Below are 13,905 nucleotides of genomic sequence, written 5' to 3' on the forward strand. Positions count from 1 at the left end.
AGGTTGTTTTATAATTAAAGTTTGAGAGGACAAGTTGAACAACTAACGTATTGCCAAACTGCAGCTGTTCTGATTGTCGTTGAAGTTCCAACAAGTAGAATGTGTTCCTCCTAGTAAGTAGTTGAACAATAAATAACCCACAAATATATTTTTTACTAGTTCAGATTTTTTTTTTTTTTTTTTTTTTTTTTTTTTTTTTAAATGTGTAAAATATATAATCAATATTATCATTTAAATTAGAATTATTATTGTTCTTTCAGGAAAAAAAGACTGATGCCACTTAAATAAAAAGGATCAAGCATATTATTTTATCTATACAAACAAAAACTGTAGAAATTGGAATAAACTTTGTGGAAGAAATATTCATCAAGTAACGTGTACTTTAAACATTTTCCAATCTACCAGTAAATTTTTAATGGTACCATAAAAAGCATAAATCAACCATTACTGAAATGAGTGATATTACAGGATTCTGCATTATCTCACCTTCTATAAACTTCTAGGAATATCATTGGTTAAAAGCGAACACGTGGGAACCTATTTGATCGGCTTTTTCGGAACACTTGACGACAGTTACCCCATTTAGATAGGTACATAAAAAGGTCTAGTTTTTATTCCATTTACCCCATTTAGAAAGGTACATAAAAAGGTCTAGTTTTTTATTCCGATTCCAAAGGAAAATCAAGATTATATGACAATCAATAATAATTAACAGCAAAAATTGCTGGGATAACACAAATGACAATCAATGTTATGTGGATGAATCTTACAAACGATGGTCAGTACCGCAAGTAAGGAGCCAACAAGTAAGGAAAAATTTTATTGAAATATCGACTGGAAATAATCGGTAACCTTTTACAGTAGTGATAGGACTCTATACGAAACTCATATTCTCGGTATGGATCAAAAACTGAAATATTGATCATAACTAAAGCGAGTGTTCAGTGATTCTCTTATTAACGCGACAATCTCTCTCTTCTCCAAAGATCAAACTTGTACATTTCTTTTTTTCATTTTGTAACGTCAAAGATACACAATGATTCTAAGGGGCTGTCCAACTAACATTATTGCAGTAACAATCATTTTCTTCCTGTACAAGACTGGAGAGTCCATGCTAGATGCAACTACTAGGCCTTATATATTAAAAGCCGTCTGTCATGACAATTTCCCTTTCAATGCAACATACTGTCAACATATTGATTTTTATCCTGACATAGAGAGTGACATACAACGAAAATCAGCGACATACTTAATTTATTACAGAATTCTGATCAATGTTCCGTCTGTTATTCTGGGACTATTTTGTGGTGCATATAGTGACAAATATGGAAGAAAAATACCGATGATGCTTCCCAGTCTTGGTAGTGTATTCGGAGTACTACTCTACATGGCTAGTTTAGCATACGACGAATTTAGAATTCCGTTGATTCTGATTGGTGCAGCCGTCCAAGGGATATTTGGCAAAAGTACGGTAATTACAATGGCAGTCAACAGTTACATAGCAGATGTTACGGAAAATGACGAAAGAATCCGGAAACTTGGAAATCTGTTGGCAATGAACTTCTTTGGGTTATTTGTTGGGTCGTTCATGTCAGGAATACTGCAGGATATTTCAAATCTTTTAACAACTTATTGTGTTGTGATCTTGCTCCATGGCTGCACTATCTTGCTAACTGTAGCTGCTATGAAAGAAAGCGTTGAATATCCAGTGAAATCAGAAGAGGAAAAATCCGAATTTCTTGCTTTGTTCAACCCGGCCAACATCAAGGATGCTTTTGGAGTTTTGGTTAAGTATCGACCTAACAACATGCGAACGGTTCTATTAGTTTTGTTTTTATTGACATTACTTAACCAAACTTGTAAAGTAGGTGAGATGGACGTAACGGTCTTGTTTGTAACTAGGTCACCACTCAGCTGGCCTAAATCATGGTATGGATACCTACTGTCTGTCGATTATGCCGTCATGGGATTATGTCTGCTCTTTGTACTTCCGGTTCTATCAAGTATCGTTCATCTGTCTGATGCTACAATTCTTATGATAGGAATAAGTTGTAAAATTGTTCGTCTGACGTGGGCCGCATTCGCTTTCAGAACGTGGATGGTCTATGTCTCCGTTATCATTGGAGCGTTCGCTGGATTGATTACATCTGCGGTACGATCACTTGTCAGTAAATCAGTGAATGAGCATGAAGCAGGGAAACTTTTTTCATTATTAGCGTGCGCGGAAACAGCGTCAAAGTTGTTTGGTGTATTAATATTTGTGAATTTGTACAGTGAGACGGCTGACCTGTTTGCTGGATTAGCATATTTGTTTGAAGCCGTCCTGTACATTTTCATGATCTTGTTGGTGATTTGGATATTCAAAGATCTAAAAAATGTAGGAACAATAGATTTAATGCAAGCATTAGAAGAACATTCCAATTTTAACAAAGGTTCTGTCAATTATAACACATTGTCAAATAATGCACTTCCGGTATTAGATGAATTAGAGGAGCAGCCGTCTTATCCTACACCTCTACCAGCCACTACCCCATAATGAAAAACTGTTATGTTATCATTTTTTGTTATAGTTGATATATGGTTGTGATGTTTGTCAGTAATTATAAGCAAAGTCCTCTATCTTTATTGATTTCATTTGCATTCACTAGAAACATTAAAAAAAATGACATGTGTATAAAATAGTAGCATTTATGAGATTACTCATCTTAAAAAATGTAGGAAAAATCACATAACCAATCGTAAAAAACACTATTTAAACATGCAAAATAGATAACGCTTCAAAGGCTCTCCATAAAACGAGATAACTTAATATATTTTTGTGATAATGATAATAAGGACTCCTTAAATTTAAGAACAAATTAATATGTTTCTGTAATTTGCTATTGTCAAGTATGATGCGCCATCACCGGAAATGCCCCTTTAACTTATTTCAAGAGGAGCAACACGATAATTGTCAGTGGTTAATTTTCTGTGAAGCTTTTGTCAACTGTTGGTTTGTCTTTTATGCTTTTTTCGCCATCGAATTGACAGTTTTTCTTCGACTGTTAGTGTTTTAGTCCCCACTGTGTACCTTTACCCCAATTCATTTACTTTGCCTAAAATTGAATTTAACTTTGTAACCATGATACAAATTATTTCCCATTCAGGATAGCAGTCTGATTAACTACTTCGGAGAGTAAAAGTTAGTTTAATATAAAGAGATGTTTCTCGCATCAATTTAATAAAGTGTTATGAAAAGAAGATGCATCTCTGTGATTATAAATAAACAGCATAATGATGTCTTATACGTCACACTGGACGTTAAGCAATCAACAATCAAGCAATCGATCCAATATATTAAAAGTCAATGGGATGAACAGACAAAGTAGGAAAACAAAACGAAACCTACTGTACTTGTAGGGTGGGCATTTCCTGCGATCTACTATTACAATCACGTAGTATTCAGTAGTAAATGTCACAGCCAGGAAAATGGTTCCAACGTTAGTAATGTCATGGGTAATAACGTTAATAGTTTTTTTCTAGACAGCGTTAGAAGGTTTATAGCTTAGAAATTTAACACTGTTACAATCAAAGAGTATACATATGTTGCAAAAAAGATTAGCGGAAGATACCAAGAGGACACTCAACACTCATAATCGACATAAGGGAGCTACCATTTGATTTTTATGGGGGGGCTAGGATGAAAAATTTTGTCCTGCTTTTTTTTAGTTGTAATCTCTGTCCTGCCTTTTTTTACCACGTTGCTCATCCTGCCTTTTTTTTTACTCAAAACTCCTGTCCTGCCTATTTTTTTCAAATTTCATCCTAGCCCCCCCCCATAAAATTCAAATGGTAGCTCCCTAAACTCACAACGCATTGCCAAAAAAGGAAAAACGACGAAAAGACAAACAAGTTCATAAAACACTTCATAGAAATATAAAGAATCAGTAACACGAACCTAACCAAAAACTGAAAATGAACATAAACAGTAAATTTCTGGCAGTCAAGTAAGGTCAAATGACACACGTAAAGCCATAGGCTGGAGAAGATGATATGATTCTGTTAAAGGATGGAAGTTAACAATATGAAAATAATATAATTGTGTTGTCTATGGTCATGAGTTGTCAATTAGATAGTCGGCGAGTTAGTGGAAAGTACAGCTTAACATATATCGTGTCGAGTGATTGATGTTTAACAATAAACTTCCGTTGAAAAGCTCATAATTAGTTCATATCATATCTAATTTTCTTAACTAAAATTAATAAGGAGATGTGGTATGGTTGCCAATGAAAGAAATGTCTACCAGAGTTCATAATTTACGTTTTTGCTTACTATCTTGAAAACTATAAAAGATAGAAAGACACTTAAAATAGCAAAAAAGAGAGAAACTGCATACAAAAAAATGATCAGCAATACAAGATCAACAAATAAAAGGATTTTTGTCATGAATTCTATTCTAGTCAACAATGTTGGAGAGAGTACATTGTTGAAGATGAAAATAGACCTATAGCTTGCTGTTCGGTGTGAGCCAAGGCTCCGTGTTGAAGATCGTACTTTGACCTATAATGGTTTACTTTTACAAATTGTGACTTGGATGGAGAGTTGTCTCATTGGCACTCATACCACATCTTCTTATACCTAGTTGAGCGACACAGGCTCTTTAGAGCATCACGTTATATTTACCATATGTTACCATTTGTTTGTTAAATGTTGTCATAACAGTTGTTACTTGTTTCTCGCAGATCTTAATTAAATAATGTTCATTCATATTTTTCAAAGGATTTATGTGTTTTAAAGTGTACAGATACTTTTGATATAATTTAGCGGTCTCGGAATATTAGTATCTGTTCAATTTTTTCACAACTTTAATGGACTGTGGAACGATTTAAAGCTATACGTTTTGAATAAACACATGTCTATTATTGAAGAATGTGTCTTACCGAGATGTCTCTTGGCTTTTTTCTCATTAACGTATACGCATCTCAATCATTCGTACTGGATGCATTTTATGCCGACAACACCATTCCTTTTGCCTGAAGTATGCAGACAATTAAAAGTAGATGTTAGTATGCATAGTTGTCAAAGGTTGTCAACATATGTATTGGGTTTACGGTCAAATCATGAAAAACAGCTCTTAACTCCTCATCCCAATAGGAATTAGACACTATCCTATTCAAGTTATGCCATTTAGACTTTACAATGTTAATTAATTCTATACTTTCCCCATAAAATACACATATAAACAATATTCGAGGACTTGCGTTTCCTACTATGATTTCTTTAAATGACTGTTATTGCTAACAAGGAAGCTACTGAACCAAATGTGCCTAATGATAAAGATGAAGTCACCCGTCGGACACCATCACAATGCTACAACCCTGGTTTCTTTTACTCGATTTTGACATCAGCCTATGCGACTTAATACAGAATTTTTACTTGCAATAATCAACATGATGGGTGCCTATAGGGAAACAGGAACTGTTTTACCCTTCCATGGCACGTACCGTATTAGGAAGGTTCCTCAATTTTTTGTTTTTTGTGACTGTTGGCTCTGTTTTCGTCGTTTTATTTTGGCCAATGTATTGGCTAGTTTATTTAAGAGGATTAATCATCCAACAATTTCATTAACAAAAAAGAAATGAAAACTTTAAAAATCTTTTATTTCTCTATATCAATAGTTTTTACGGCTTGACGTTCCATATCTCTGTCAGCTAAAATGATAAATGTGTTTAACAGCTATAGATATTAACTTTTAATCGAATTACTGCAATTATTCCTTCTAACCGATTTATGACATTTAAGTATTTAATGAACAATTTTCATGGTTTTTGGCTTTGATCGCAGAATTAATATATAAAGTATAAAAATCAACAAAATGTCTCTTAAATAAACGTTTATGAGTTTGCGTCCGAAAGAATTGTTGATTTATTATAGTTTGTTAACTAAGGATGCTTGCGGATGAAATTTAAAATTACAACATATTCATAAAAGAAGTCTTTTTCAATAGGAAATTCATATTTCATCAAAATTATGTAAAAAAATAGAGCTAGGGCGGTTAGCTGGTCGGTTTTAAAATATGAGCACTACAAACAAGACGGATTTTTGTTGGGTATCATGTTTTTTTCAAATAGAATGTACGAAACAATGTAAAGAAAAAAATTAATCTTTGTCGTTGGATACTGTTCGGATGCATGGTACTCAGTAAGTTAATCTGTAAATCCATATCACAAAGCTGCCGAAATCTAACATGATTTTAGATTAAATAAAGCCTCTCTTTGACAAGGTTTTTCTTAATTATCGTTTGAGTGGACAAATTTGTCAACTTACGTGGTGTTACGAAATTGGAGTAGACTGGTTCTCTGTCCTTTATCTGTTTTGCTCTGACAGATACCCGTATGTTGCAAAGGAGAGTACCAGCCTACAAATTGGAGTTGTCGAGATTGTCGTGGAAGTTCTGCCTAGTAGAAAGTGTTTCTTTTAAGTAGTCACAAATAAATGACTCCCAAATATATGTGTTTTCCTGTTTCAGTTTGTTGTTTTTCATTTTAGATGTGTAAAAATATATTATTAATAGTAATATATTTATTAGTTGTATTACTAATATTTCTGGGGTTTTGGTTAAGTATCGACCTAACACCATGCGTACGGTTCTTTCAGTTTTGTTCTTACTGACATTACTTAATCAAACTTGTAGAGAAGGTGAGATGGAAGTAACGGTCTTGTTTGTAAGTAGGTCTCCACTCAGCTGGCCTAAATCATGGTATGGATACCTACTGTCCTTCGATTATGCCGTCATGGGGTAAATTCTTCTCTTTGTGCTTCCGACTCTATCAAGTATTGTTCATCTGTCTGATGCTACAATTCTTATGATAGGAATAAGTTGTAAAATTGTTCGTCTGACTTGGGCCGCATTCGCTTTTAAAACATGGATGGTCTATGGCTCCGTGATCATTGGAGCGTTCGCTGGTTTAATTACATCTGCGGTACGCTCACCTGATAGTAAATCAGTGAATGAGCATGAAGCAGGGAAACTTTTTTCATTATTAGCGTGTGCAGAAACAGCAACAAGGTTGTTTGGTGTATTGATATTCGTGAATTTGTACAGTGAGACGGCTGACCTGTTTGTTGGATTAGCATATTTGTTTGAAGCTGCTTTGTACATTTTCATGATCTTGTTGGTGATTTGGATATTCAAAGATCTGAAAAATGTAGGAACAATAGATTTAATGCAAGCAATAGACGAACATTCCAATTTTAACAAAGGTTCTGTCAATTATAACACATTGTCAATTAACGCACTTCCGGTTTTAGATGAGTTGGAAGAGCAGTCGTCTTATCCCACACCTCTACCAGCCACTACCCCATAAAGAAGGACTGTTATGTTATCATTTTTTGTTATAGTTGATAAATGGTTGTGATGTTTGTCAGTAATTATAAGCAAAGTTCTCCTATTTCTATTAATTTCATTTGAAAGCATTACAAAAATTCAAAGAAAATGACATGTGTATAAAATAGTAGCATTTATGAAATTACTCATCTTAAAACGTGCAGGAAAAATCACATACTAGTAACCAATCGTAAAAAACACCACTTGAACATTCAAAATAGATAACGCTTCAAAGGCTCTCCATAAGATGAATAGCTTAACTTATCGGTAATTTGTACTTTTTTCATTGATGTGTACTCGCTAATGATGTCAGTATCAATGGAATGGTCGTGATTAAAACAAAATATTGGGTCAGTTTGCATTTGACATGCGCGAGTGAGGATCTACTTTGAAATTCCCTTTCATTCACAAAATCGAACGTGATTTTGTGCGCAGAAACGCACGAGTTTTTGGTGAATGAAACATTTGTCATTGTTTCAGTAAAGTTAGTTTAGCTTTTTGAACGATTTTGTATAAATTGTGTGAAAATTAGAACAAAAATGTACGAAAAACCCGATAAACATTTTAAACAATTGCGTTATCCGCAGTATTATTGATAGCTTTCCTCACTATTCCGATCTGAGTTTTCATTTGTAAGCTTGAATGTCAAATAGTCTTGTGCTGTATTAAGGTGTCTTGAGAAGGATTTGTTCAACCAGTTCAATCACTATCAAGTCATATTCGGGCGCAACACATAAATAGTGACCAAAAAGGTACCGCTATCGCATGAGAGAAGATAAATAAAAAGCAAATAAAATATACACACTTTCGACATTTTTTTGCGGGACCATCATATAAAATCAAGGAGATGTGGTTTCATTGCCATTGTAAAGGCAGCTAGTTATAGACCAAAGAATAAATAGGCGAACAACTTACAGGTTAGATCAGGTTACCGTAGGACCTTCAACGTTTCATATTTCTGGAAACATAAATGACATGAATTTGAAAAAAAACCCCGAAAAAGCGAAAGTAAATAGACCAAAGTTGAGTTACATCTATTGAAATGTTTGAAAATAGAAAGGAGCTTTCAGATATTTTACAGTCAGCCTACAGACTCGTTGCCCCAGACTCGTAGCCCACATCTGAAAAAAATTAATAAGTGTCTGCTTACACAGTGCTTTCCTAAAATCAATGTGATGGTCTTCAGGGTGTACGCTGAGCGTATAACGAAGAGATAAATGTGATTTTTGAGCAAATCCGATAATAAGCAAGTAAGTAAACTTCTAAAAACAATGAGAAATCTGCTGACTCAGATCATATCATACTATGATATGTGAAAAATAAGAATATTTGACTTACCGGTAGGTTAGGCCACACCAATTTGATTTGTTGACAAAAGTTCCAAAAAATATGGGGCGAGCGAGCGAAATTTTTTTTATTTTATTTTTTTCTTCAAACTTTTTTATATTTTTCTTGAAACTGAGTTTTTTTTAGGCACGTGCTCTACAAGTGAAGCGAGTGGTATATTTTTTTTTTAAATTGTGCGATTAAGAATTTATGTACATGTTATAACTGGGTTACTTCATAGAAAAACGAGGAGAAACATGTTCTAATGCATATAATTTGATTTATTGGTGCCTGTACCATACCTGACTTTCTTGTCTCACTGTCGTTTAGTTAATTTTGATTATTTTCGTCAAGTAAGCTTTGTCTGCGTGAATTTTCTTTTAAATCCATACATGTATATATATTAAGGAAGCATAGCAGATGCAGTTTTACAAGAGGAATTATGTTAGTTAGGTAAATGACACATGTTAACAGTTGAATACAATTCAAATTTGTGTATGTATCCAAAAAAATGCCCCTGAAAGATATTAAATACTTTCTTATATAGTTCTTTTCATTATATGGTAATGATAATTGTTCATTGGCTGCTTGACATCCAGTTGGAACTATTTATCCATATTTAGGATCAACATAATGAGTGAGGTGAATATTTCTTGCTTTGTACTAAAACAACATCCTGAGTAAAATAGTTATATTGCTATGCATGTAGATCTCAATGTATTTAAATATTCCCTTAAAATACCAGTCACCACATTCACGTGCATTATTCTGACTGAGCAAAATACTCTTTCCTTTTGCTCCTAAAAGCTTCAATGCATTTAAAACTCTTTAGCTAGACTAGAAGTGGTTGAACCAATTACACATCCCTAATTATTATGAGCATGCCAATCACAATACCACCACCTTGGTCTCATACGTTGGAACTCTTTAAATTTCCCCTTACAAAAGAGTTCTGCTTGCATGCCAATAGACTAACAAGGGGATATGGGGTTTCATCAAAATAAAATAATTCTCAGATTTTTTTAAAAAGTTCATGTGAATTTACAATTAATTTCATCCAAGATAGATAGGTATATGCCTGTTGAAACAAGGATCGGGGATGACGATGGTTCTAACAAATAGAAATAATGAAACGCATGCAATCATTCATTTTTAAGCGAACGCCAAGTTAGCTGCGCTGTGACAAAATTTCAAATAACGTAATGCAGCCTGTGACGTCAATTAAGTAGTTCGTTTGTTATTAATTTTTCTCTATTATAATAGGGATTTTAATTTTTTCATAATTACCGATAAAAAGAATAAAGTACTTTTTGTTTTTGATACTGACTTTGTCACGGTGAAATATCAGGTGAGCTCGAATTTTATTCTATATATATATTTGAGATTAAAATAAAAAGGACTCCTTTAAAACTAATTTAATATGTTTTTTGTAGTTTGCTATTGTCAAGTACGATGCGCCATCACCGGATATAACCCATTAACGTATTTCAAGAGGAGAAAGATTAATTTTATGTGAAGCTTTTGTGGACTGTTGTTTGTCTTTAATGCGTTTTTCGTCATCAAATTGAAGTTTTCCTTCGACTTTTAGTTTTTTAATCCCCCTTGGTACCTTTTTACCACTTTATTGACTTGCCTATTAAAAATTGAAAATAGTAAAATAACAAAATTATCGAACTCCAAGGAAAATTCAAAACCGAAAGTCACTTAACAAATGGCAAAATCAAAAGCTCAAACACATCAAACGAATGAAAATTCCTATTCATGACTTGGTACAGGCATATCCTTGTGCAGAAAATGGTGGATTAAACCTGTTTTTATAGCTAGCTTAACCTCTCACTTGTATGACAGTCGCATGAAATTCCAATATATTGAAAACAATGTGAACTATGATACAAATTATTTTCCCATTCAGGATAGCAGTCTGATTAACTGCTTCGGAGAGTAAAAGTTAGTTTAATACAAAGAGATGTTTCTCACGTCAGTTTAATAAAAGTTTTATGAAAAAAATAAGTTTCTCTGTGATTATAGATAAACAGCATAATGATGTCTTTTACGTCACACTGGACGTTGAGCAATCAACAATCAAACAATTGATCCAGTATATCACAAGATGAACAGACAAACAAAGTAAAAAAACAAATGGACTCGCACAAAGAAAACAAAACGAAACCTTCTGCGCTTATAGGGTTTTTCAAACATTTATCTCTGAAATCACTTGATGAAGGCTTATAAAAAACATCTAACGAAGTACACGCAGTACGATTTATTTTCATTAGCTCAACCTGGATTTTTTTCATAACTGATTCAGAAGTCATTTTCTCGAAGAAAAAAATAGAGATACCATTATAAAAATTTGGTGCGCCCGAAGCGGTTTTTCTGGATTTGTCTTTAACCTAAACAGTTTAAAGCCAATGATGTATAAGTACTTAAATGTGAGGAGCTATACGACCAAGAGGGGCCTAAAACAATAGCCAAATACATCTAAGGTCAACTTCGCCTGAATGAGTTGAAACTCTTCAAGGCTTAACATACTACAAAACTTCTTCGTGATAGTCTGATACGCTCTTTGTCTTTCCTTGATTGAAATTAAGGTAAGCTATAAAATGTTGCTCTCGGAGTTACTATTTTGAGATAATGTAGATACTGGAACGTCAAGAAAAGGTCGAAAAAATCACAGAATCGTTCAAAATCCGGTTCATATAAATAAGAGGATAAGGTATGAGTGCCAATGAGACAACTCTTCAAGTCACAATGTGTAAAAAGTAAACAATTATAGGTCTAAGTACAGCCTTCAACATGGAGCCTTGGTTCACAACGAACAGCAAGCTATAAAGGGCCCAAAAATGACTATTGTAAATCAATTTAAACAGGAAAACCAACGGTCTAATCTATATAAAAAACGAGAAACGAGAAACACTTATGAACCACACCAACAAACGACAACCACTGAACAACAGGCTCCTGACTTAGGACAGGTGCATATAACTGCAGCGGGTTTTAACAGGCGCCAACCCTAACCCTAACCTGAAACAGTAGTCAACCTTATGTTATTGCACTGTAGTATTTAAATTATTTGTAAAAATCTGAAAAGGAAATGGGTGAAATACGTTATCAAGTGATCACAGAAGTATAAATTGTGCTTTTGTCGTACGCACCGAGATCGATATCAGACATTTATATTTATAAATTTTGTTTAAGTTTTAGCTTATACATAAACTTCGCTTGAAACTGAAACAAATATGAAGAAAATATGTATCTGACAAAAAATTCATGGTGTTCTCAAATTTGTGTGGCTGGAATAATATACATAATTTCGTCATTTATAAAAATAAAACAAAATAAGGATATGATTTTCGTGACCTCAAGACGTGTTTCTGGAACAACCATCATCAAAATGCTAGAAATCAAAAGTATTGAAAGGAAAAAAACATACTGTCGGATGTTTGTAACAAATACCATCACAGCATTGATAACGAATGCCATCACATCGTGATAAAAACAAAGATCAGCACACCATTGATAACAAATACCACCACAGTATGATCAAAAAGATCAGCACACCATTGATAACAAATACCATCACAGCATGATCAAAAAGACCAGCACACCATTGATAACAAATAATGTGAGGCAGGTGTTACCTGTGAAAGAGGACGACTTTGGTAATCAGATATACGAATTTGCAGGAAATGTTTAACTTACAACATGGTCATGTCTGTCAACAGAACAGGATTTTGAATGGACGGAGGAGATAAGGATACAGTCAATGAGACAGCCACCCAACACTTAAAACCAAAAGACACCACGAGGTTTTATATATCCAGTCTTCAACAGTAAACAGGTGTTTATACAAAATGGAAAGCTCTTAATCGCCCAAATAACAATAAAATTGCAAATAAATTTAACTGTAGAAGATATGTCATATGGATTCTTTTAAAGCGTAATCATCCAACACTACATGGTACATGGTTAAATCAACAGAAAGCCTTTAATTTTGCTGAAAAACTCATGCAATTGCAACTTGATAAAATAGCAAATTAAAAAAAACTTATCTTTGAAGTCGGACTTCTAAGAGTTATGTTTAAAAAAGACAATAATTGAACGAGGAAGTGTTGAGTGAATGATTCCAATTGAATGGTTTGCAAATGAGCAATTGCATGAAGCAAGAAAGAATCGAAGTTTTAATTAATATAGTTAATGAAAATGTTCAATGAAAGATCTTTTTGAAAAGAACAATTAATTTAAATAAATGGTATGAAAGAAAATAACAAAATATGTCACTTTACTGATGCAAAAGTACTGTAGTTTGCCTATGTTTAATTCTCATATATCCATTGAGAAGATATAAATCAAGGCAAAAGACAAAAATCAAAATCGTAATCCTTCCAATGAATTAACTATTGAAATCATTTAAAAATACAATGTTAAGGCATCACATACTTTTATCAATAATTCGTCATTATATGTGATCTAGGCATGCACTTTAATGCATTCACTTGTAGCATTTATTGGGTAAAATATATACCGGTAGTATATTCGGTGGTCTGGATGGGGGTCCTTCATTTCTGTATTCTTTAAGATTTTAGGCAATTTTTCTCTATTCTTTAGATTGTCCTATAATTATTCTACATTTTTTTACATATTAGTACTCCATTATTCTCTCTAATCTTTTTTTTATGTTGGTCTATTTTTCTCTATTCTTTTTTTTTTTTGGTTCTATCTCCTGTATTTCCCCCCATTATTCTCTATTCTGTAAACTCCATTCAGACCCTCAAATTTTATCTCTTTGGAAAAAAAGTATCGAAGCATTCTAACCATGTGTCTTGATTAAGAATTTATTAACATATCTACCAAAAATGGATGGATGGATTGGTTTTTAACGCCCAGTGGCAAAAGTTGCAAAATCGCTGAGCCAGATTTTGAAAGGGATATTCACAATATAACAGTCCGTATATAGGAAAACATATCTGCCTCCCCCGACCCGTTATTTGTATTTCGAGCCGACCAGTATTTTTCTTATATTCCTAAATGCTGTGCGCTTAGCGGAGAAGCAGTAAATACCAATGATTAACATTTGGTTTTTGTCGACCTGGGGACGAACCCACGACCTCTCGCACTTCTAACCAAAGAATTAACGGAGTCAATCTGAAAATTACACACCAAACTATCTAAAAGTTGTACTTCAAAATAAATGTGCTATCTGAAATAAAACA

The 13,905-nt window shown here is 33.6% G+C and overlaps 1 protein-coding gene across 1 annotated transcript; it reads left to right on the top strand.

Annotated features, from left to right (window-relative positions):
• The first annotated feature begins 265 nt into the window (after positions 1 to 265).
• LOC127711429 (proton-coupled folate transporter-like) lies at positions 266 to 2,759 on the top strand. The gene has a single exon (XM_052217480.1). It carries the CDS (start codon positions 1,037 to 1,039, stop codon positions 2,534 to 2,536), a length of 1,500 nt encoding a protein of 499 aa, XP_052073440.1. The 5' UTR covers positions 266 to 1,036; the 3' UTR covers positions 2,537 to 2,759.
• The last annotated feature ends 11,146 nt before the right edge of the window (positions 2,760 to 13,905 follow it).

This window comes from Mytilus californianus, unplaced genomic scaffold, assembly GCF_021869535.1.
Source record: "Mytilus californianus isolate M0D057914Y unplaced genomic scaffold, xbMytCali1.0.p SCAF_8, whole genome shotgun sequence".
Taxonomy (NCBI): domain Eukaryota; kingdom Metazoa; phylum Mollusca; class Bivalvia; order Mytilida; family Mytilidae; genus Mytilus; species Mytilus californianus.